Source organism: Phoxinus phoxinus (assembly GCF_949152265.1).
Source record: "Phoxinus phoxinus genome assembly, chromosome: 17".
Taxonomy (NCBI): domain Eukaryota; kingdom Metazoa; phylum Chordata; class Actinopteri; order Cypriniformes; family Leuciscidae; genus Phoxinus; species Phoxinus phoxinus.
The window spans coordinates 4,926,840-4,953,766 of record NC_136892.1 but is presented as its reverse complement, the minus strand read 5'-3'; the positions used below and the strand labels follow the sequence as shown (position 1 = coordinate 4,953,766).

Genomic DNA, 26,927 nt, shown 5'->3' with positions numbered 1-26,927 from the left:
CAACATGACTGAGTAAATGATGACAAATGTAATTGTTAGTTGCCCTTTAAAGCAGATTAGTCTAAAGACATAGGCCATCAACAGAAGCCTATTTATTTAGGGCTCTAGACTGCGACTAAATGGTCTCATTTGTGACCTTTTTTTTCGCCAAAAGCGGTACGAAACCGCACTACACGAATTGAACCGGTGCCACACGGACCATTTATCAGTTCGGCTCAAAAGACTAGATGAGCTAGGGCGAATGTGTTCACTTGCTGACCGGTCTCGGTCAGTGCTGTGAGATTCAGTGAGAAGCTTAATGTCTCTGCTCCAGTAAAGCCACTGCTGACTTTAACACTGATGCTGAAAACAGGGCAAACATTGTTTGTGCCAAGAAGGCTTTTCAACCCACAAATCACCAACATTTACCATGAATTTACTGTAGGAACACTAACTGTATCCATGGTTTTGTGGGGTAAGAAATGTGGGATAAGCATAATGAATTGTATAATATCATAATTATAACATAGACATGCATTTAAGTAGTAATGGGATGCAGTATATAAGATACATCAATTATACTAAATGTGTTTAGTCATGGTAATGAGATGCTATGTGTGGTTTTATCATGATCTACAAATGCATGACACGATGGAAGACCAATTTTAATAAGAGTAGAATTATAAAAGAATATATTTAGATTTTACCCTATACAATTGAGGCTATTAAAATCTTTACAGATGTTAAGGTTTTTTATTAATAAAAATACATTTACATCCGCATCTCAAGCTCAAGATACTGCAACTGTCAAATGTGCATTTCCAACAAACAAACATGTAATAACCCTAACTCTAACCCTTATTTTATATAATTACCGTATTTTCCGGACTATAAGTCGCATCAGTCAAAAAATGCGTCATGAAGAGGAAAAAAAAAACATGTATAAGTCGCACTGGACTATAAGTCGCATTTATTTAGAAATTTATTTCACAAAATCCAAGACCAAGAACAGACATTTAATCTGGAAAGGCAAGTTATTCAGCTCCACAATAGCACACAGAACAACAGCTGAATAGGTGTCCGATATGTTAGCGTAACACATTAACAGTTATTCAGCGACACAATAGCATAAAGAACATATACCTGGGAGGCTGAATAGGCTAAATTAACATTAGCCAGCGAGTCCAACAAGCAAGTCACCAGTAAGCAAGTTCACCAAGCTCCCGCGATCTCGGTGTTGCTTCTGAACAACTCTCTCGCGACTGTAGACGGTAATGTTTTCTCTTGGTTCATCTCAGTCAGTATGAATTAATTGTGATATAGTCGCACCTGACTATAAGTCGCAGGACCAGTCAAACAATGAAAAAAAGTGTGACTTATAGTCTGGAAAATACGGTATTAATTATTTTTGGTGCTACCAAATCAGGTGCTGGTGCCACCATCTGTAGAACTAACTATCAAATTAACTCTGTTTTAATGTTACTCTTCCAATTTATTTAAAATGCACTACTTCTTTTCACTTCAATGCAAAAAAATGTCCCGCTGCCATTGATCATACGACGAATGCACATACATTGACCAGGGAATATAGCCAATCATATGGCGTCCATCTTGTGCAGGTTTACATAGAAAAACAATGCAAAAGCAATGCAGAGGAATGCAAATACGAGTTCTGGTTGAACAGATTCTAAACAAATTCACTAATTTTTGTGTGAGCTAACCATTTAAGGTTCAAACACCAAAGAGTCTAAAACCAAAAAAACACTTTTTGTATCACACCACAAAGAAGACCACCAAGAATAGAGGCGGTTTCATAAACTGTGGAGTGAATGTCCATGCTGACGCTGCCTGAAGCCCACACAATCATAGGAGACTTTAAAGAAGATTATAGAGAGTTAAGATGATGGCTAGAACATACAAAGCAAAAGACCTGGCTGACCCATTGCACAGTGCCCTAAAAAACACGCCATACTTATTATTACTGTAAAAAAAATATGCATCTAATGTTACAGAATTAAGCTAGAAAGGCATAAACGCGATAAAAAAACAAGTAGACTATGTGAGAATGATTTGCATGGAGTGCAAAATGAAAAGTGTGTCATATTAGGCAACCGCACAGTCAAATCCTTGACTAACCCTCTGTTCTTTACGATAAAGCCGAGCGACAGATGACTATTTGCCGTGGGCACCTGCGCCCCGTGACAATAGCCAATCAAAAGCTGGCCTTGCAAATAAAACAAGCAGCTTTAAAATGTCTCCACGTCAGCTTGATCGCTAATTGAGCCTTGGGAATATAACAGCCCAATTGGATGAAAAAAAAAAGAGACCCTTTCCAACAGCCATATTTGTTTTTCTGTTTTCTTTACAGTGTCTTCAATCATCTAACCTTGTCACAATATCCATCTTCACCATCATGCATTGCATGTCCCATTTCTCATTTTCTCTCCGAGCAACTGCTTAATTACACATCTCGGCAGCGCCTGTTCATGTGCGAGTCTGTCAGTGTGTGCGCGCGCGTGTGTGTGTGTGTGTGTCCTGACCCCCCTCCGGAGACAGCCTTTGCTTTCACACCAAACATCAGATATTCTTGGCTGAGAGTACACAGTGCCTGTGGAAACTTCCAGCGACATTATGCAGTGCTGGGAATCACATCACGTATTCAACCAGCTGGAGCAAATAGCTGCGAATAAGAGCTGCCTGTTCTCAGCGGTGGAAGCCACAGGTTCCAAGTGCTATCGAATACCTTTAGTTTGTTGGTTTTACAAAGAACAGAACACATCTAGATCACCAAACTGCAGCCCGGCCCAAGTTTCCAAGACCGGAGGATGAGCTCTGCGCACAAACACCTCGATAAGAGGATCTGGAAGGCACCTGCTCCCGGGAATCAAGCGAAAATGGAGATACACGGACACAAAAGAGCCATGGAATTGACTATGTTTCCATCCAAATTTGCAAATATAACTCATGTGCAAAATGGGAATATTGCATAAAAAAAAAAAAGCAAATAAAGCACCAATCCATCCAGAGAGCCGAAGAGAACAAAATCGTCACTTCCTGATCATTTGGTGCATATCAAAAGGAAAATGGAAGTTGCAGCAGTAAAATATAGGCTAATAATAATTTTCGTATAATAAATTACTTGCACGAAACACAATCATGTTGCATTCGAATGCCTGTTGTTTGGGAACGCCATCATGTAAGACAGTTCTGGCATGTAATATCCCAAATCACTTTGACGACAGACTTTGTTCAGGGATTTCGGAACGACCAAAACAGCGTTTCAGAGGCTGTCCGCTGGTGCCGTCCCTTCGCGCAGTCACTTGACTTTTTTTGATGCGCATTGAAGAATTCATTCAGTAAATTGTGTTTCCATCATAGTTTATGTGCATGTTTTCTTATTGAATTAAAAAATATATATGTATCAGACTCAATTAAACGCATACACTATAAAACAAATGCTGGGTTGTTTCAACCACATATTAGGTTTAAAAATTAACCGTTGGGTTAATTTTTTTAAAGATTAAACCAACCATTGGTAAAAAAAAAAAAAAAAAAAGTTGAATTAAAAAATAAAATAATGAAAATTAAAATTTGTACAAATTAAACCAACCGTTGGGTTAAAAAAAAACAGCTATTAGGCGAACTGAAATAAAACCATGAATGCCAATCTCTAGGTGGTGAAGGGTGTGATGATGTGCGGCTATTTTAATGCCAAAGGCCAAGGGAACTTTATCAGGATGCATAGTATCCCGGATCCATGACATAACTGGCCTATAAAAATAAAAATCTGGCTTCCTCTATGGGAATTTAACATAGGGGTGTCCTGACTTACGCACCCTGTATTTTAAGGAAGAACATTTAGGCTATTAATTTATAATGCATTATTTATTCACAAAGAAAATTGGTGTCCTTAAAGGTTGGAGGTTTCCTCATTTTTTTAATTAAGGCATTAAGATCAAATTCCCAAAAGATAATTTTTTATTCCTCTTTTTAGTCAATTTTAGCATGGGTGTGTTCACTTATGCTAAGCACTACATGTGACCCAAACATGGGCTGAAACACAGCAGTTTTTAGTGTGTGCGTGCGTGTGTGTGTGTGCGTGGTTTTTATGCACATTTGTGTTTAATTTATGCACATCTTGGCGTTTCCATCCAGAGTATTTTTTATGCAATATCCCAAAATGCACATAAAAATAGGTTGATGGAAACATACTGCTTACTATAACACTAAATTTAAATATAATGACACAATGTGTCATCACATGTATGAAATGAAACTCAAGAGGCAATGATGCGCTCAAATCATGTAGAGAAAGATCGAATTTACGAGTTGAATGCACATGAATGCCACCACAAAGTAAATGCATTCATAAATTAAATAAAAACACACTTGATGTGCATTCTTTAGTAATCATTTTGTTAGAAAGTAGAGTTAAAAATCTTGCTGTATTTATTGTAGAAAAGGTACATGGCTCAGAACAAAGTGATTTGAACGCACAATGTCGTAATTATTCCTTCCACTCTCATAAATAGGAACTTCCCAGGAGGACTTGAATGCACCACAAGATACAAGGACTAGCCGAGGTCACATGACAATTAAATCGACATGCTCAAACTGAACAAAATTCAGATATCTTCAATCATTTTCACCACATTCTGAGCTACAACATTTTAGGTTTTACTGTAAAAAAAAAAAGAAAAGTGTTTTTATTAACCGATATAACAACATCATCACACAGTATTCAGTTTTAGGCCTGTATAATAAACTAATAACCACTCTGTAATAACACCGGCGGTAAAACAGACACATGATGAATTAGAGTTAATCTTTCCACAAGCTGAGGTGTAGATACACACAAACCTCCATCGTGACACTAAAATAATGCAATGCACATTAATTAAACAACATAAGATGTAGCAGAAAACCAAATGTAGCCTATTATTATAAAAACTAACAAGAAAAATAATTGTTTTAACAAAATGCCATCAAATGGAAAGTCTAACTTTAGAAATTTGTCGGAAAATCGGTTTATATTTTTTTTCACTGTAAATTACAAGATGACCGTTCATTTTACTTCCAAAGTCTATAGCCTACATTTAACAGTATTTTACTGTAAAATGACTTAATGTCCCATTAGATATATTAGTTTGTCACCGTATATAGTAAGGGAACTGGCCATTTTAAACAAATTAACAGTTTTGCCTAGGCCGATATTTTTTTGCATGGAAATTTTGTTTATTAGTTTTGTTTATTAATTATTTATTAGTCCATTAGAGAGAGAAAGTGACAAGATAGGAGAGAGGGGAGCAGGATCGGGACTCAATCCGCAGGGAGTGTATTTTTTACGGGAAGGATGGCACTCAATTAATTTGCTTGATAGAATTATGCTTTTTTTTTTTTAAAGGAAAAAAGAAAATTATATATTTTTGGAAAATTGAGTCCTTAATTTTATTATGATGTTACCTTTTAATAAAGGCAATGCCTAATAACACCCTTTAGCAATGACTATATTCATATGTTTATATATTCCTATATGTACAGTAGGGCTGCACGATATTGATATTTTGTTTTGCTACGATATATATGGCGTTATGGAAACAATTTCACCAGATGACTTGAATCGCTCTATTTGGAAATAATTAATCAGGCATGTGATTGGCTAAGGACAAAAAAGCAGGAAAATATGAATTCATATCTTGCTACTCAGTCAGAATCTCATTAACCTGGAATCCCAGTCTCTGTCACAATAATCATATAACGTTAGCTTTGCATAAAAAAAATGGTTAAATAATTCGCATGGCTACTTTTACTTTTATACTTAAAGTAAATTTCCAAGCCTGTACTTTGGTGCTTTAACTTGAGTAAAGAAGTTAAATCAGTACTTCTACTTTTACCAGAGTATTTTTTAACACCAGTATCTACTTCTACTTGAGTACGAGAAGTGAGACGGACTATTTTCTTTAGCGGAAGCAATATAAATCGTTTTTAAATAAATAAACTCCTTTTAAAATCAATATTTTGAGTCAAATTATTGATTTATTTAGTATGTAGCCATGTAATAAGCGGGATAATGTAGAGTTTGTCTTACATGTCCTTCACGAGGCACACGCGCGCGGTCTCTTGCTCTCTCTTTCCCTCTGTCATGCACGCGCTACGTGGTTTGAAGCACAGTCTCTGTCTCGCGGGCGCGCTCACTCGCTCGCTCTAGATTCCGGGAGAAACTATTTGCGGCCATCAGTGAGCTATATATTTAATATAATTATTAAAATATAATTATTGATTTTTCATTAGACTATTTGTTGGTGCCCCCTCAGCACTCGGCACCTACGCACACAGTGCGTTATGCGCGTGGTGGGAGCGGCAGCGCTGAATGAACCTTATTGAAAAGTGTTACCATTTTATCAGTTAACGGTTAATAATCGGATAATGTGAGGTAGCCATATAAGCGGGATAATGTAGAAACAGTTTGTCTTACATGTACTTCATGAGGCACACGCGCGCGGTCTCTCTTGCTCTCTCTCCCTCTGTCATGCACGCGCTACGCCGTATGGAGCACAGTCTGTTTTTTTTTTTTTTTTTTTTTTTTTACAGATCTGCATGATTCACGTAGGTCACATTTTCTGGTCGGAAAATCCGGAATTCCGGATTAATCCGGAAAAATCACATCCCTGAATTAATAATTCTAGATTGATTGGTGTGATTTTGTAGGGGAGTAAATCTGCATAGAAAATAATAAACAAATTACAAGCATAGATAAATACAATAGAACAAAGAGACAAATGAAATAAACAAGTGCTTAATGTTTTTCAGGTAAGTCTAACAGCATTCGGTACAGAAATTAAACAATCATATGTAAACCAACACTGCATAGTCTTCACTTAGATAGATAGTTAGATAGATACCGGTCGCTTCAATTTTAACCGAGCTGCAGAGTGCAGAGTCGCAGGAATCACAGTTCACTGATCACGTGACGAGAGTAAGACGAGATGAATGACCAAACCATGGCGGATTATTCGTTGCGCAACAGAACCTAAACGTCTGATAAATGTCTTATCTTGTAGAATGCGCGCTCAGCAACACCGCTCACGGAGTACACGCGATCACGAATTCGAAAAATAAATTAATTCATGAGTTTCCTAATGCGTGCAATTTTTGCTACATGTAGCCTGTCTCCCAATATCAAACCTATCTCTGGACTCTAGTTGTGGCTCTGGTCTGTTTTGGTCTCTGTATGCACAAAGAGAGTACTTTGATTATGGTTAAACTTATTGTATGCACTTAACAAGACTAAGAGAAAACTGTTATTTATACTTTTTATTTCTATGTTCAATTTGTGGGAAGGGGTTCAATTAGGTCGTCGTCACACAGAGCCTCAACCAGAAGTTCTGGAAGCTCAAAAATTCATGCACAGTAAGGTCTGAAGAGACTCATACAGTGAAATCATACAGGAGAGAAACCAGTTTGTTTGTGGCAAAACCTTTTGCAGTGCTTGTATATTGTTGTCTTTCAATGCATTTAATAATTCATACTCCCAAAGTAGAACTGAAATTACATTAATTACAAGATTATTAGTTAAAACATTTTAAAATGCAGTCTGCAGACTACTTTTCCAGTCATGAATTTTATCGAGGATTTCTTAAAAATTCAGTGCAAAAATCTCGTCTCGTTCTCATGAACCCAATTCCGTGTCTCGTCTCGTCACACCCCTAACTGATACACATCCGTTTTCTTTTTCAGTTGTTTATGTTCACATATAGATATATTTTACTTTTGCCATTTGATTATTAAATAGATAAATCATAAATCATAAAATAGATCATGCTTTCACATATATCTCACATATTTTACCATGGTATTAAGGTACTAAATGCATGGTTTTAACTGTAGTTATTATCTAAATGTATGCTACTACATACCAATGGTTAATTTAATAAAACAGTCAGAATATTTAAAATTTAACATAAAAATTAGGCTGTTACAATAATACAATTCTGTTAATGTTTTTGTTAATGAACATAAATGTACATCTGCATCCTAACTCAAGCTGCTACTACTACCATCAACTCAAGCTACGGTCAAATGAGCATTTCTAAGAGATGAAATATGTAATATTATTAATAGTGCAGCCTGCGCTGAAGACACACGTCAAAGTCAGGCAACACACGTGTGTCAGGCATGTTTCATGACACGAAACAATATCAAATGCAGCAACTCATTTTACTAATACATGTATTTTTCTATTAAAATATTTATTTTGATAAGGAAAAATTACTGGAACTGTGTAGAGAATTCAAAAACGTGAAGTGTTTGTCATGTTCTGACAATAAAGATTAAGAGCAGTTTAAAACCACAATTAATGGTCTAGTTTCTATAACTCAAGAGCAAAAATCATATTATCACTATTTCTGCGTTACAAATATTCACATTATCACAGAAGTAGCCTACTAGAATAAAAGTTTATAGTTCAGATACACTGATGTCAGTGAAAGTGATCAAATCTCCTTTTGAAAGTAACTTGGCGCTTCAAATAATGATTGTATCGATTACTTCGTTACACCAGTAGATGGCGACAAGTGACTCTTAAATGTATTTGCCATTAAATCATTCATTCCAGAGATTTGTTCAAAAACGCTGACTCATCCAGTAATGAAACAAGTGAAGTATTTATGAGTGAGTCATTCATTGACTCATCAAAATATAAAATAATTAATTCTGATCAATTAAACATTTTAAACAGACTGCAGCAATTAACATTTTGTCAGAACCTCTAGTAAATCACATGTTATTTTGTTTAGTTGTCTGTTGAGAATTGTAGGAGAATCATGATTTCAGTTTGAAACAAAAAAAATAAAATAAAAAATGTAAATTAAACTTAAATTAAGTTTATCCAGAATCGTGCAGCTCTGCAAAGTATCTAGGATCTTTTCACAATCATCACTCCCCCACATGTACGTACACGTACACACACACACACTAAATAAACAGTTGTACTACAGCTGCTGCAGCATAAATTAATTGAACTTTATATTTACGTATTGTATACCACCTTAACCCATCTTAAGCTCTGTTAAGGTTGCATCCATCTTTCTAGCTCCAGTTAAGTATGACACGAGGCCAAAAATATACTAGGAGGAATAAAACAGGTCGGCCGACATTTTAAAATCTGTAGTGCTATGATTAATGTAATGGCTTATGCAAATGTAATCAAATGGGTCAAAAAGACAATGTCTACATTACTATTATTCGTTTTGTAAGATTAGCATCTAGCCATCCCAGACAGTGTCATGGCAGGCGGCGCTTCATTTTTGAGCTGTTGTCAGCAAATAAAATCTCACAGAGCTGTTTGGAAAACAAAACAGGCAGAGCAAAGTTAGTCATCCAAGCCTCTGGCACATATTGCTTTGGGCCCAACTCAAGCAGAATTTGTCACAATGTGCCATGAGAGAGCAGAAACAGGCAAATTAGAGCTGTGCAAATGCTCAAAACGATCCACGTGTTTATGGGGTTCACAATGACAGCAACTGCAGCTTTGAAGCCACCAGGCATCGTTCATTTTCAATGTAAACTGCCGATTTCTGACAACAAGAGCAACAGAGACCGTTGGCAATGAGAAAGTTGAGCTGAGCTTGTGCAAATGAGCAGTTGCGACACGTTGCAAAGACTACAAATGGGAGTGCAAAGACATACAACACCTTTCATATAGAGAGTAATGCTTGATATAAACATTTATACAAGTTATATAGCTGTAATTTTAGGTACTATTTTGGCACAGTTAAGGCCTGTTCACACCAAGAACGATAACTATATTAGTGTCCACCACACCAACGGATGATAAGTCAGTTTAATTTAAATGTGTGCGGTCTGCCGCTTTAAATGTTCGAGCTCTTTAAAGTCGTGTGGATTCTGATTGGCTGTCAATGTTTTTATTGTTCATCAGCTGGAAAACAAAAGCGATTCTCTTTGTCATTATCGGTACAGTTGTGATGTGGATTTCCTGGTTCTCGTAAAGATGAGGTCACATTTAATGTTGCTTGGCAAAATTTCACAGGCAAAATACACGACGTGAACGTGAAGTTTTGCGTGAGTGCGAAAGATTTCGCTCATGGTCAAGCTGGTCATGCAAATTCACCGCTTTGACCAACAAACATCTGCTCGGTTTGAAAGTGACGTGATGCTATTGACAAATACCTGTAATATTTTGCTGAAATTTCGGCTCAATCTTTTCTTTATGTTGTTACCTGAACCAAGACATCTTAAGTTTGTCAGAAAAGGTCATCTTTTGTCAGCTCTAGGGCTTTCGTGAAAACTACAGGTTGTACTTGCACATTCTTGAATCCAGCTCACAGATAGACAGACCGAGTCCAGTTCATAATGTTGGAGTTTCCCTAGCTTTTTGGTAGGTATGCACCGAAATTTTGGTCGCCAAAAATAATCGCCCATTGATAACTAGTCAACAAATAAATCCGTTAAATCCGAGTCTATTACATAGAACTGAATGAAGAACGATATATTGTTGACTATACATGACTAGAGAAAATGGCAGCGCTGCGGGCGTCCCCTTTTGCCAAAAAGTTATTTGTATTTAAAGTAACACAAATATAGGACAGAAAATAGCCCTATATTAAAATAATATTAAATATAAATACAGTAGTCAACATTTGAAGTGGATCAAAATCTTTCATCAAAGTTATTGTCTTTGATCATGACCTTTTTTGATCCACTTCAAATGTTGACTACTGTATTTATATTTAAAATTATTTTAATATAGGGCTATTTCCTGTCCTATCTGTGTGTTACTTTAAATAAAAATAACTTTTTGGCAAAAGGGAACGCCTGCAGCACTGCCATTTTCTCTAGTCATGTAGCACCTTTATTTATTTTATATATACATGCTCATTTTATTAAAAGCCCATCTTGCCACCTATGAATTCCCACCTTAAAACATTACAGTTCTCGTCCTTGGTGTGCGAACGGGGCCTTTATCAGCCAGGCCAATATATCGGTTATTATCGTTACCTATTTTTTCATATCATCATCAACATCATGTCAATATTACACACACCTGGAAAGGGAAGATATTCTCGCTCCTGCTGTCATCCATCCAGGACTTAGGGTTGAATCCGGGACTGGTGCGGGAGTACTTCTGCTGGGGCATGTGGTTGTTGGGGAAGGTCTTCTTCAGCGGAGAGATGGAGTTGAGAGGCGTCATGCCTCCATTCAGGCCTCTGCGATACTCGCGACCCTGGGACCCCCCCCACCCGCCGTAACCCCCACCCGGGCTCCAGGAGGTGGAGGAGGGAGAGGGCGAGGGGCTCTGGTAGCTGCCCCACGGGGAGGGAGGCTTGCTCAGGCTGTTGGAGAGATGCGGCAGCTGGCCGAAGGGGGCGTTGCGGTGCGGGAACGGGGGCTGGTGAGGACTGGCCGGGGAACGCCGGTGCTGCTGGTGCTGGCTGTGGGGGTGCTGGAAGTGGGGGTGTGGGGGGTGGTGCTGGGAGATCGGACCAATCTGAGGGGAGAAGTTGCCTCCAAAGCCCGGGCTGACATGGTGGGAGAAATTCTGGAACAGCAGAGGGCCGTTGTTGGCGGAGGCCGCCGGGTTGAAGAAGCTGATGTCCTCGTTGATGATGGTGGAAGGAGTGGGGGGGATAGCAGCTGACCAGTTGTTGAAACTGGTCAGGGAGGAGGAGGTGCTGGATTGGGCAGCCGTTCCCAGTCCCGAGGGCTCCTGATAGTCAAAGGGCGTCAACACGGGGGAATCCAAACGGAGCTTCTCCTTGCCGTTGGTCCCGTCGGATGACCCACTCTCCACTTTAATCTCTTCAGCGCGAGCCTTTTCCAGCTCGGAGATGATGCCACTCTCCTGGTGTCCGGGCGAGAGCTGCTGTTGTTTCTCTTGGGTCTCTTGCAGCTCCTGCTGCTGGACTTTGGGCTTTTCCGAGCCCAGGATTTCATCTTGCATGTTGCTGTGAGCGCCGGCTGCCGGGAATAGCCATGTCGAACCGGTGTTGGTGCCATTCCCAGCCGAGGTGCTGTTTATGAAAGCGGCAGGGCTGGAGGTCGCATTTTGGTGGTGGTGTGGGGGTTGCAGGTGAGGGTGGATTCGTACTGGGAAAGCAGACTTGTTGCCAGTGTTGTTCTGCACTAAGACTCCAAACCCGTAATCCCCCATTTATGTTCTCCAGTTCAACCTGGCTCCAACACAGTTATTCTTGCTTCCTATGCTCTAAAAAAAGAATGCATATCCATGGTTATTAAAATACTCCATGACGCAGTTACACAACATAATTAATGACACACTTCACTAATAAAGGGTGTGTTTATTGGCAAAAATAAATGGTGTGTTCACACTTTGCTTGGTACATTTGGTCCAGACCAAAAAAAATGTATTAGTTCTGGTCCGCTTAGCGTTCACATTGGCATTTTTAACACTAAATCTAAAGATACTGAGCCTAAAGGCATATGGATACGTTCACAACCTGATTGGTCGGCTTTTAAGACATAGCCTATATTTCGAGACTGAACAATGTTTTGTGTTCTGGGATAAATGCGCTCATTATATGTGCATATGATGGTATTTTGACCTGGTGAGATCTCGCGAACAGCTTATAAAATGTGTAAATGAGTCAAAATAGTGGCAGGAATCCCTCCGTCGCACACAAACGAAGGAGAAAGGAGATGTGGTTCTGATGCCTGAACCGAACTGTGGTGGGCAACATCATGACTATGACGAGAACAAAACTGTTTAGTTTATCACGTCCCTTATTGGTTCGTTTACATGTCATTGGTCCATATTGCATTCATATATCATTCGAACAGCACCAGAGTTCGTTTGGGAGACCCATCTTTTCAGGGGTCTCGGCCCACATACTTGGTGCGCAACAGGGTTCGGATGGCAGCGTTCACACTTATTCAAATGAACTATTGCACTATTGCATCAGGGTTCGTTTTAATCGAACAAAACATGCCAAGTGTGAACACACCCAAAGGCTCCAATGGGGGGTTTTCACAGAGATGCCATTGAGGAACCATATCTGGTTCCCACAATAACCTTTCAGAGAACAGTTATCAACCATTATTTTCTTAGTGTGAAGAACACTTTATATAATCTAAAGAACCTTTGTCCAGTATAAATAATCTTTTGTGGAATGGATGTTAAAGGTTCTGTATGTATAATAGTGTGGAAACACTGAGGACACCCTTTGGTGAGAGAGTATGTGGCACTCTGCCACCAGACGTCACAAATACTGACAGGAAAGATATAATTGATGAACATGTCATATCATTTATTCCCCGACGATGTTGACGGTGTATGCCATACTGTCTATAACACGAGTTATAAAGGTCTCTCGGGCTCTAATTATAGATTCGTGACGTCTCTTCGGCTAACAGCTAACAGGCTACCGGCTTATTCAACAGGAACTGCTAAAAGGCTTCATATCATCCGAAAGGCCGACTCGACCGTGTTTTTCTGACGAAAAAATAACACAGTCAGGTAGCTTACACGACAAATCACCTCATCTGTTATTATAATTTAATATCATTGAAGGAAAAAAAAGGTTCTTCCCTTTTTAACGAACGAACGCTCGATCAGAAAAATGATGACGTCTTCTGCTCGCGAGCTACAATACGCACAATTCTGCACGATTTATCACACATAAAACCACAACACACACGTAATATTAGGGATTGATCATACATACGTTCACAAAGACAATAAATAAATTCATTTTTCACCTTAGCGGCTGATCCGAGCGATGACTGAGGAGGACTCGTCCCAGATATCACAACGCAAACTAACGCAGAAGCTCGAATAAACCGGTGATCTGATATTATGAGGTGGGAATCTTTAATCCGTCAAGAGTGTCTATTTGTTTTCTCCCTTCCTCGTCTTGACGTGTCCTGCCTTCTCAATGACACAGCCCTGTCTCGCTTTAGCCAGCTGCTAACCTTTAAATCACTTGCGTAGACGATTCTACGTCATTGACTTCAATATACAAAGACTAGTTTGGTTACTGGTGAACTACAATGCGTTCATGCGTCCTTTTCATTGTTGGATTTTTGTTTCTCTGTATTATTTTTTATTTTTTTTCACCAGCGCACTTCTGTTCCCTTCGCTGTGCTGCCGCTGCTGTCCTTTTCCTCTCCAATCTACTGAAGCCAAATGACAAGGAGACACAGTCCACACACACTTCCGGCTAAAGCCACGCCCCCATCGCGGTAGACCACGCCCACGGGAACCTCACAAGGCGTATGTTCCGCCCACGCTGGCTGAGAACAAGGCATTTAATTGGTCAGAACGCAAGTTATTCCCGCCCACTTTTTCCTCATTTGAATGCGATTCATAAATATGTGTCTTCCCTTTAAGGTCATAGCCTATGCTTTGAAATCTCCGCCCTATAAGGTCAATAAGCCTATTAGGATTATGTTGTGTATTTGTATATATTTGCATCACCATACGCAATATGTTTAAATGTAAATATCCTCATGATTTATCGTGTCCCCCTGGTGTCAGAATACTGTGGCTTGAGCAAATGTGTGTGTGTGTCCTTTCTTAAGTAGGAATTGAATCAGCAGGGGTGAGCTTTTCTCAGTTGCGATGACACCTGCTTGCACCCTTCTTCCCTGTTTTAAGCGACCCGGATCAGTCTCATTACCCGTGTTCCTGCAAACGGATGGGTCAGAGAGCAGGGAGGAGAGAGAGGATCTGAATAATGTCATCTGTGCCCTCAGACAGAGGTCTCATTAAGATCTGCTGCTGTTTTCAGCTCCTCCACCATTATCATTTGGACCAACAACGAGATCTTAGGTACGAGACAAACACAGAGGGTGTGTGTGAGTGTGTACATGTTTTTCTATCCCGGTGGGGGCTTCAACCTGAATGCACACCGACTCATTATGGGACAGAATTAAGGTCCCCATGAGGAAACAAGCTTATTGGCATACAGAATGAGTTTTTTTTTTTTTTTTTTTTTTTTTTGCAAATGTAAAAATGCAGAAGGTTTTGTGTGATGGGTAGGTTTAGGCATAGATATTATATATGATGTCTATGGGTTTAGGGTCAGGTTAGTGTAAGGGGAGAGAATATACAGTTTGTACAGTATAAAAAACATTATGTCTGTGGAAAGTCGCCACAAACATAGTAAACCAGATTTTTTTAAACCTAGACAAAATAATCAGGAGGTTGTATCACTAATCTGCAATAATGACCGACTAGCTGTACAATTATTCTGCTTACTACAAATAAAACAACAAATAGACATGAAATATTGATTAACGAACTGAAATTATGTTATTATGTTAGAAGAAGGAGACAGTGGAGGGATCGACAATAAATATCATAAGGCCTATTTTAAACTCCCCCTGTAGTCAATAATTGTATCCCTTAAAACTCATCTTTGATCACCAAAATGACATATTTAAAGGTGGGGTTTTTTTATGCCTTAAAATAGCTCAGAGATCCACTGGTTGACGATCACACGTTGATCTGATCACCAGCGATTTCAAACCGTGTTTTTGAGACTGCATTGATTCACTGCAGTTTTAAGTAGAAAATACTCAGCAATGGTGTCGACTTATGAATTTGCACATGGTTTGTCTTAAAGCATATTAAAAACACCACTATTAACAACATTTAAAACCTTGATTTTCACCACAGGGGAACTTAAAAAAATTTGTCCAATCAAAATGAAGTATCCCAGGAATTAATGTACGATTGTCACTAAATAACAAAAGTAACTGAAATACTCAAACATTATCTGACCAGCTGCTTGAGACGTGACACGTGTTTGCCCTAAACATCCACCACAGACATCAACAAAATATTTTTTTTCTATGGAGCCATTAGGTAGCCACACTAAAATCCAATTGCCCAAAATCGTTCTGCTTTTAGTACGCCAAAGCGGAAACGAGTTAGCATTTTAGCACTTCCGGTACCATTCGTACAGAAGTCAATAGGGTTTTTTTTGTTGGTTTTTGGTTAAATGCCTGAAATTAGGTCTGTGGTGTATTTCACATTTAATTCTGGCATAAGATACATCAGTAATGCCCCTTCTGCTTTGTTTTAAAGCTTTCCCTTGTCTTGAACAAAGCTGTTGTTGCTAACAAGTGGCTAAATGGGATATTGAACGTCATCATGCCGAACGGGTAAACTCATACTCTACTTTGCTTTTACATTGTGTTAAAAAAATAAAAAATAAAAATAAAGAAAGAGTTGTTGGAAGCTTAGTTGTGGTGACGTTGAAGTCATTCGACCGTGGTGTAGTTCGTTAGTAAATTGTCCCTTTAGCTTTTTACTTCTGATGATTTTATGTAAGCATGATGAATAAAACACATAAGAATCATAAACTTTTGTCGGTTTGCAGAGCTTATTTTCTGCAATAATCCAAAAGACAATGGAAAATCCTATTGGGTTTTTGTCGAGGGAACCAGGGTGATGCAAACTTCCGGGTTGACCTGCACAAATACACCATCATCGCAGTGCTCTATAACTATTTATCAGGCTTGAACCAGAATTAGGGTAAAGGTCAAACAGGTTTATTTACAGATATGGCAGGAACACAGTGCACAAACAGGTAAGTGATGATCCTGTACTTGACATCGCTAGTAGATAAGATGGACTTGTATTGTAAACTTTGAGTCTTTGTCTTACAGAATCGTTGGAGAACACACACACACACACACACACATAAGAAACCACACTGAGATTAGGGATGGCTGGACGAGGACTTGAACGACTGGCGATCGACTTTGCTGAGGTAAACCGCAGTAGCTAGCAAGGTAGTCGAGATGGTCCTCACTGTAGAACACGAAATCCAGGGGGAGGAGTTTGATCCAGATCCAACTCCTCCCACCTTACATATACCTAAACCTACCCATCTCCACCCCCTGATCCCTAAACCCACCTCTAAACCTACCCATCTCCACCCCCTGATCCCTGAACCCACCCCTAAACCTACCCATCTCCACCCCCTGATCCCTAAACCCACCCCTAAACCTACCCATCTCCACCCCCTGATCCCTAAACCCACCCCTAAACCTAACCATCTCCACCCCCTGATCCCTAAACCCACCCCTAAACCTACCCATCTCCACCCCCTGATCCCTAAACCCACCCCTAAACCTACCAATCTCCACCCCCTGATCCCTAAACCCACCCCTAAACCTACCAATCTCACACCCCTGATCCCTAAACCTACCAATCTCCACCCCCTGATCCCTAAACCTACCCATCTCCACCTCCTCATCCCCAAACCTACCCATCTCCACCCCCTGATCCCTAAACCCACCCCTAAACCTAACCATCTCCACCCCCTGATCCCTAAACCCACCCCTAAACCTAACCATCTCCACCCCCTGATCCCTAAACCCACCCCTAAACCTACCAATCTCCACCCCCTGATCCCTAAACCCACCCCTAAACCTACCAATCTCACACCCCTGATCCCTAAACCTACCAAGCTCCACCCCCTGATCCCTAAACCCACCCCTAAACCTACCCATCTCCACCTCCTCATCCCCAAACCTACCCATCTCCACCCCCTGATCCCTAAACCTACCCATCTCCACCCCCTGATCCCTAAACCTACCCATCTCTACCCCCTGATCCCTAAACCAACCCCTAAACCTACCAATCTCCACCCCCTGATCCCTAAACCTACCAATCTCCACCCCCTGATCCCTAAACCTACCAATCTCCACCCCCTGATCCCTAAATCTACCAATCTCCACCCCCTGATCCCTAAACCTACCAATCTCCACCCCCTGATCCCTAAACCTACCAATCTCCACCCCCTGATCCCTGAAACCCATAGACATCATATAGATAGACGCCCTATCGACCGCTACTGCCTATTAGCGCGGTCGAGCCGTGGGGCCGCCATCTTAAACCGGTCACCCGCTCCACTCAGTGTAATCTGTATGGCAGGAGCAATGAGCTGTCAGCGCATTTAATTAATCATACCTCACTGAATACCGAACTGATTTTCACGTGGGTTTGTTTTCTGCAAATGTCATTCATGTAGCTATGATACAGGACACATGGTTCGGCATATTTTAATATTCAAAGTAGGCTTAACAGTAATATAATATTCTGATATAAGATATAAAGTGACCAGACGTCCAAAATCAAAATATGTGATGTAGGATATAAGGTATTTTATAAATCACACACTATAAATATGATAAAGAAGCAGAAACAGATAGTTTCAGTAAAGTAAGATATTTTAATAAGTTGAAGAAACAATAATGATTGATTTGTGACACACACACTTACTCTCTCTCTCTCACACACACACACACACACACTTACTCTCTCTCTCTCACACTCACACACACACACACACTCGATTTGCGCATCGCCGTCATGTGTGTATTACACAGGTAACGTAACGTTATTAACGTTACATTGCTTCCTGATATCACGTGCGCAAACACAAATAACCTATATTTATATATGTTTATACTACAGGGCCGTTGAATGCTTGTATCTGATAACCGAGAAGCTCTTGTAATTATTACTTTACCCAACCTCTCCATGCCGAGTGATGCAGTAAACATAACATCTAACGTTAGCTGGCTACGATTTCAGTACAGTAATATCAAAGATCCTTGCTCCTTCTCAATTATCTTGTAATATTCTATTCACAAAATACAACCAAAAGTACGGTAATGTTCAAATGTACTTGTGAAAAGTAATCCCGGGCCCTATTTGCGCTGGTCCGCCGATTAGAACAGGGAAATGCTCCACAGTGCTCTGGAATCTAACTGCTGCTAAGCAACGAAACTAGGAGTACGACCGATTTAAGATGGCGGCCGTATTTCTCAGTGCCCAGCGGCCAATAGGGCATCTAGTCTCTATATAATATCTATGCCTAAACCCACCAATCTCCACCCCTTAGATCTGGATCCAACTCCGCCCCCTGGATCTCATGTACTGCAGTGAGGTGAGTACTGAGGTAGTCAGGAACATAAAGCAGGTAAAGTCTTTAGTATCAGACGAGGTCTGTGACCCGCTTCCGAAAACTTGGGCAGCATTTGCGCTCGATGGCACCTCACGAAACTGATGTCAGACAGACTTCTGAGGCAGCGTAACGGTTTAATGATCTACAGCAAAATAGAGCGAGCTTTGGTGAAAGCTAAGTGAATATTTAATTACTATAATAGTAATTTATCGCTAGAAATTACACCATATGTGAAAATCGTTGGTCAAAACACGGACCATAAACGCAATTTTCAGACGCCATCTTTATTTTTTAGCTCAACTGTCACAGAATGGAAAACACAGGATTGTGGGATATCAAAGGCAGTGAAGGATACATCAATGCTGCTTTCAGAAATCGATCAGATTAAGGAATCTCAGAAGACGGGAAGTGAAGCTAACATTGGATTCGGACATGCCTTGTTTGAATGCGTCCTCTGAAGGTGTTTTTAGACCTTTGAACGCACAGCTTTATGATGCGTTGACGTCATTTCCACTGAAACAGGAAACTAAGGCGGGACATATTGAATGGCTCCTCCCCCTTTTCAACTAGCCAATAGCGTTTAGTTTACCTCACATTCTGCAAGTCGTACTTGACAGCACCATGGAAGTGAATCCGAGCGCTGATGATATGTTGGATTCAATAGTAGAGGTGTGAATAAATTCTAGCCATCTTATTCTTAACCAACGTACAGTTGGAAAACAGAATAAAACTGGAGCGTTTGAGCAACCGAACACACATCTCCAACCCATATTGCTCCGTGTCTGTCAACGGTCGCTTTGGCCAGGTGGTATTTATAGCATAGGGGGCGGAGCTTTAGATTCTAGAGAGCATTTGATTGGATGAGAAGCTGAAGTCCGCGGTAACGTCATAAAAATCTGTGATCCATTTTAGCGGAAGTGAGAGACTGTAACTTTTGAATGCTTATATCTCCTAAATGTGAATTTTGTCATTGTTTTGTAACACACCAAGTTAAAAAACGTGAAAAATGTTTTATTTCAGGGGCCCTTTAAGCTTTTGGACACAGCCAATGATTTAGGGAGTGTGTGCACTCTATGTAGCGCAGGTGATTAGGGCATCTAATTAAACTCCTTCATTAAAGGTGGAGTATGTAATATTTACAACTAGTGGTTGAAATGGGTACTGCAGTCCAGAGATCAGAGATTGTTGTTTTCCCCTCCCCCTCAGACTCGACGCTCACGCGAGTTTCCAGATTGAGGACACGCAACAGGAGCGAGAGCAATTGACCCTTCGCATGGAGTTTGATTGACAGGTGATCTGACAAATCATACTTCGCCGTCCGCCATTTTGTCCGACAAAGCAGTCAGAAGAGTAAGTAGATTAACATGGGATGATTTGAACTTTGAGAAGCGGAGTGTACTGACACCTTTCCGCGGTTAAAACAACATTCCTTCTGATGTTCATTCATGTTCATTTATAGAACTATAAATGAACTAGAAGGAAGAGATGATCGGTTCACGAGCAGCTTTAACTGAGGCTCTACAGCGATCTGTCAGACACATTAAAGAGCCACAAAACGGTATTTATTGTTTAAATTTCTTTTAAAAAATGACCAAATTTGAAAGGTGAGACTTTGTTTAATATCAAAAGTAAGCTGGTCCTCTGCTCCGCGGTGTATTTTTCACTGCGTGAGAACATGGCGTGAGAGTGGCGTAGCTTGTCGGACATAGCAACAGTAACTAAAGAGGGCGGGTCTTTGCGAACGGTCAATTGACAATGGAAGCCGACGAGCCTTACACTGTAAGTTGATGAGTTGATTTATCTGTGTTTTATTATGCCTCTGGACATAGAGCTTTTTAGGAGGATAGTCGGGTTGAATCTGCGATCTCTGACCCAGTTTATTGCTAGCTTCCTTGCTACAATACGCGGTTTTCCGCCAACTAGCGACTCAGGGTGTCAAGATACTATTGGGTGAACTGGCAAAACAAAAACAGACATTACGACCCGGATAACACATTTCGAAGTAGAATAACTGGCTGAAGCATTGTTTTTCAGAGAAACAAGTATGTGAACTTAGCATGTTTCTTAAATCTCTGCTAACATATGGTATTTTTGTGCTTTAGTACAGTTAAAAAAAATGGCTTACAGCACCTTTAATCACTCATCTAACATTAATTCGGAAAGTTTAATAGTAACCCCATTGGTCATTTGCCAAATTGTCGCTGTATACCTAATCCCTAAATCTCCGATTTCCTCTCCATTACAGTGTCTGCCAACACAGTCTCAGATGTTCAGTAGTTCAGTCAGATGACACATCTCTCTTAATGTGGAATGAAGATGCCACCATGTTGGTAGAGGGATTAAAAGGCAGAGACAAAAACCAGTCAGACTGGCTTTAATGGAAACACACCTTTGCAGCACAGCTCAAATGACCTCCATGCAAAATTATGCAGGCAGTCAAGCGAATTTACGTGTATTAAGGCAATTTGAATGAGGTTGGTGCATTTGAACAAGCAGATGTGCTCCTGCGTCTCGCTGTTAAGATTCAGCCACTGCAAACGCGACCCTGGTTCGGTCTCCGGTTTCATTCGCCAAAGAGCCAGCTCGACTATGAATAAAACATTGAATCCATTAAAAAATTTATCAGCCCTACCTAAGGCATAATTGGCACAATACGTTCCTCAGGAGAGGAGAATGAAGTTGTAACGAAGATGCATTGTATTGTGTAATACTGCTTATTTTGTGTGCCATGAAATATTTAGCTAGTGTACACATGCCTAAACAAAGCGTTGTAAGCTGAACACGCAACTGGGATCGTAGCAGCAAGCGACTGGATCATCCCGGTTATGCAGTAAATCTTCATGTATTAAAAATAAATATGTATATATATTTGTTTATTATAATATACTATTATATATATATATATATATATGTATATATACTATTAAATATGAGTGAACTCACAGATGAAACTCAAATTATTCAGTTTTCTTTTATTACAATATCAAAATTCTCACAAAATCACATATCCTATACTGTACTGTGTACTGTATACTATACATCTAAAATGAACAATTACATTTATTAGAAATAATTCCTATCTTTACTTTGCTTTTTTCTTGCCTTTTTGAAATGTTTCAAATATATGTATTTTTAAATCTGATAAATTTGAAATCAATTTGTAGTTTCTTTCCATGTTCGCAATATCACTTGCGAGTTCCTGAATGGCATCGTCCTCTTGGAAGCGACTTATTTTGGTGGGAAAGAATTAGCCAGAGATTTAATTATGTTTTTTAGGGGTGCACAGAAGTCACGGTTCTGGACTTACTTCAGTTTTGGGGTCAGGGTTCGATACGAATTCGGTTCAAAAGGAAAAAGCAACAAAACCCCAATGCTTAGGTTTCCTTTAATTTATTGGAAATTACAGTATGTTCCCCCTGAGGACAGTACAGCCTCCTATAGAGTAAGCACTAAGCAGTAAAACATTTACTCTTGCATAGGTCATATTTTTTGTAGGACTGATAAAAAACAAAAGGTAGCCTATTTGGTTACAATCATCTACAAAACTGAAAATAATCTCTTCTGTTATAAAAGTACAAAATGTACAAAATGCGATATTAAGCTTTTTCAAGATATCACTGAAAGATAAGCGAGAACGAGAACATTTCATATTTCATCCCTGGACAGTAGTGAGACTTCCATGACTGAAGAAATTATTTTGTCTCATTATAATAGTGGAAAACAACTTACGATACTTATATTATTTATGGTCAGATAAGAGTAAGACATAATTCAAAACAATATGTATACAGTCACAATAAAAACAAAACATTGTGCTTTTGTAAAATAAAGAAAACCAAAATGCTTAAATACATGGCTAACTGATCCAAACAGACACAGGTGAACATAATCAATGAGTAACCATAGAAACCAACTAGCAACAGGATAAAATGGAATTGGAAATAAACCAGCCTGTTCTCACGCAAATGCGTCTCTATAGCACGCAGTGTGTTTATCGTGCAATTTATACGCGAAAATGAGTTTTTACGTGGATATGATACGCAGTTTTGCGCGTGCATATGATACGCACTTAATTGCGTGATATACACACGCACCCCACACCACTAATCCTACCCAAGCGTATAATACACACGCACCCTACCCCACCCTAAACCCAACCATGTGCTATCCATGCGTATACTATGCACGTAAAAACTCATTTTCGCGTATATATTACACGATAAACACACTGCGTGCTATATAGACGCATTTGGTGAGATCGGGTTGAATAAACACAGGAAGAAAACACAGAACCAAAGAAAAAACAACATAAGAGTCCACACAAAGATACCGGTTATATATTTGTTATTTTATATAACCATACCTGTTATATAAAAAGAAAATGTATTACAAATGTATGTATACAAATGTTTAAATTTAGTATAAAAATGAACTGCCTAGTGTAAGTTAAAATTATGTATTTATTCATCAGATAATCATCATTTATAATTTAAGTGCCTGAGCTTGACCAGAGCATGTTTCTGAATGTCTACTACAGAACTATAGAGATTTTAACCGGAATGATCCGACTGCATTAAAACAGACAGGGAGCTTGAGCAAAAAAAAAAGAGCTTGTGCATATTGCTCGCCATCTATTTGTTCTAGCTGGGATCCCTGAGGGATAAAATCCTAATTAAGCTGAAGAGGCTGAAGCAGTCAGTAGCACATCAGCCCTGCTTGTGGGAAGGAATGCGGCTAGGTGGGCGTTCACGTCAGAAAAGCATTTGCCATTTCATTACTCCTCTGGGTCCTGAGAGGAATACATTATAGACGAGAAGCTCAGCATATGCCTATGAGTGTGTGCATATGTACGAGAGGGAGACAAAAAAAAAAGTGTGCATTGACTGATAGATTGCATTTATGCATTGTCATGTGATTATGATGTAAACTCACCTCAGACATCCCAGATGTCATTCAAACCTGTTTTGTTTGCAAAAACTTGCACTTTGAAACCCGTTTTTTTCAGGACTTTATCTTATTCACCGTATCCCCCAGAGTTAGATAAGTCCACACACACCCTTTTCATCTCCGTGCTTGTCGTAACTCTGTCTGACGCACCCACCGCTAGCCCAGCTTAGCACAAAGACTGAAGGTAAATGGCTCCAGCTAGCATACTGCTCCCAATAAGTGACAAAATAAAGCCAACATTTTCCTTTTTACAAGTTGTGATTTGTATAGTCACAGCGTGTACAGATAACAAGGTCACATGAGACACAGCCATCTTCTAACCGTATACATACTGGGAACTATATTCTCTGAAGGCGAAGCACTGCTACTTCTGCGGAGTGATTTGCTCGCAGCGCCTGAGAAGCCCCGTGGTGAGGAGACAAGAGTTCGCTCAGTGTTGCGCTAATCACTCCGCAGAAGTAGCAGTGCTTCGCCTTCTGAGAATATAGTTCCCAGTAGGGGTGTAACGGTACGCAAAAATCACGGTTCGGTACGTACCTCGGTTTTAAAGTCACGGTTCGGTTCATTTTCGGTACAGTAAGGGATAGAAATGCAAAACAAACTGCTGGTTGTTTATTATAAACTTTTTTTAACAATTTGTTTACACTTTTTTTAAACACACTTTTTAATAAAATATAACGTTAGACTAATAAATAAAAAATATATAAAATAAAAAAGAATAAGAAATAAAATACTGCTGCAAAGTTCTCCACTAAATAAAATACTCTCAAACCAGTATTGGCCATGACGCTAGCTAGCGAGAGGCTGGGCTAAAGCAAGTGTGCCATGTATGTGGTGATACATACATTTTCTCATACTAATGACACATGTACGTTTGTTTGTTTGGAAAGCCCGCTTTTAACAGAAAGGCATTCGGAAATGTCCACAGATGAGCGCAGCAGCGCTCTTTTTTTTTTTTGGAGCGCATCAGCGCTCTTAACACAGGCGCGCTTGCACGTGTTTCGTTGTCACAGCAACATAAACAAATTTCCGCACACAGGAAGATCGATGTTATGGTAATATTTTACATGTATTTGAATCACAAAAACGATTAATCAGATTTAATCAGTGCAACGCGGAGACTTCCGACACTTAATATGTTCGTGTGGAAACTCGGAATTGACGTATGTTCCGCACACAAAACTAGCCTAATTTACGTGAAAGATTGCATTCGGTGCACATGTGCACCGTACCGAAAGTCCTGTACCGAAACGGTCCGGTGCGAATACATGTACCGTTACACCCCTAGTTCCCAGTATGTATACGGTTAGAAGATGGCTGTGTCTCATGTGACCTTGTTATCTGTACACGCTGTGACTATACAAATCACAACTTGTAAAAAGGAAAATGTTGGCGTTATTTTGTCACTTATTAGGAGCAGTGTGCTAGCTGGAGCCATTTACCTCCAGTCTTTGTGCTAAGCTAGGCTAGCGGTGGGTGCGTCAGACAGAGTTACGGCACACACGGAGATGAAAATGGTATGTATGGACTTATCTAACTCTGGGGGATACGGTGGATAAGCTAAAGTCACAAAAAGTCAGCGTGTTTCTTTAACTGCCAAAACACATAAAAAGTTGTACGTTTTTAGTAGTGTTGTGTAAACGGCCCCTAAAGCTGGTCGCTGTTTGCAGTGCAGTTACAATGAATGGGACTGAGGATTTTATGATAGCTTTGTGTGAGAAATGGGTCAAAATAGGTAACACTTTAAACATTTTTAGCTTTAGTTTATTTAGTTTTAGTTATTTTATTAATTCAACTTAAACTAAACAAAAATAAGAAATGTAGCCTTGGCAACTAGCTGAAATAAAAGCATTTTTTTTTGTATATAGGCTACATTATTTTATTTTAAAGTAATAAAAAAAAATTAATAAATGTTTTTAGTTTTAGTTAACGATAATAACCCTGTCCGGAAGACATGGAATAAGTCATACAGACTTATGCTACTTTTATGGTGCTTTTGAGTCATTTTCTGTGCTTAAAAAGCCTCATTCTTCAATCATATGGAAAGGAGCAACCCGTACAATCTTCAAAATGTTTACTTTAGTTTTTTCACAAAAGAATGATGTGACGGTGACCAAATAATGCTGGAAGAAATTTCATTTCCGAGTGATCTAATCCTTTAAAATGAACGTTCAACACCAACGTCATACAAACGCTCATATGTCTGGGTGTCAAAACACAATAGCAATTACAGGGGCTGGTCTCCAAACTGAGATAACTCATTCTTTCTCTCCCTCTAAAGCGCTCCCTACCCCGTGAAACGCTGACACGGCTGATCAGTCTGAGTGGCGGGTGTAAAACGCTGAGTCAGCCTGGCCTGCACCATCCTCCTCCACAGCAGAGATGCTCATCAATAATGAAGCGTTCCCTCAGCCAGAGCTCAGGTCGTGAAGCTCACACACACTGCAGTATCAGTCGGTGTCAGCGAAGGTGAAATAACGCACGTGGGCTTCAACAGACGGCTCATGTGCAATGTGCTGTTGGGCATTTTGGGATTGGAATAATTAAAACTGTTATTCAGCCTCATAATATCAATAACTAACTCCTATCATGTAAGTTAGTTTTGCTCCAGATGTTCCCAATTCGAAATCTCTGTATAAAAAGCTGCACAACATGGTTTCCCCGGGCTTAATACAGCCTAATTTCCTTCACAGGTTTGTTGCTGCCCTACTTAAACATGGGTGTTCCTGACTGCGTCTGCTTTGAATGCAGTAAATAACATTAAATACCGCTGAGACGGTGAGATGTTCATCTACAATATCACTGATGATTATTTAAAATAACTGTTTGAATTTTTTTTTTTTTTTTTATGTATTTTATTCTTCTAATGCCAAAGCTGAATTTTCATCAATTCATATGGATTCGTTTTACGATATATTATTATTTTTTTTTTTTTTTTTTGCGTCAAAGTGGTAGTTGCGTAGTTGACAATGGAGGGACAGAAATCACTCAAATTTCATCAAAAAGATCTTCATTTGTGTTCCGAACGACAACACAACGACA

General features: G+C 39.6%; 1 protein-coding gene and 1 long non-coding RNA gene across 3 annotated transcripts in view; one reads left to right on the top strand and one right to left on the bottom strand.

Moving 5' to 3' along the window:
- Positions 1–14,315, bottom strand: part of cpeb4b (cytoplasmic polyadenylation element binding protein 4b) — a 45,117-nt gene extending 30,802 nt beyond the window's left edge. Inside the window, exons 1-2 of one of the 2 annotated variants that reach the window (XM_079585103.1) lie at positions 13,714–14,315; positions 11,042–12,202 (exon numbers count right to left, since the gene is read on the bottom strand). In XM_079585103.1, coding sequence (XP_079441229.1) covers positions 11,042–12,148 — 1,107 coding nt within the window. In that variant the 5' untranslated portion in view covers positions 12,149–12,202; positions 13,714–14,315. The remainder of the gene's footprint in view (positions 1–11,041; positions 12,203–13,713) is intronic. The other variant, XM_079585102.1, reaches the window with a different exon arrangement.
- A 4,561-nt stretch (positions 14,316–18,876) lies between these two features.
- On the top strand, positions 18,877–26,675 carry LOC306984082. The gene is made up of 3 exons (XR_013794479.1): positions 18,877–19,398; positions 26,167–26,476; positions 26,579–26,675. It is a non-coding gene; the product is annotated as an uncharacterized lncRNA (long non-coding RNA).
- Positions 26,676–26,927: the final 252 nt, after the last annotated feature.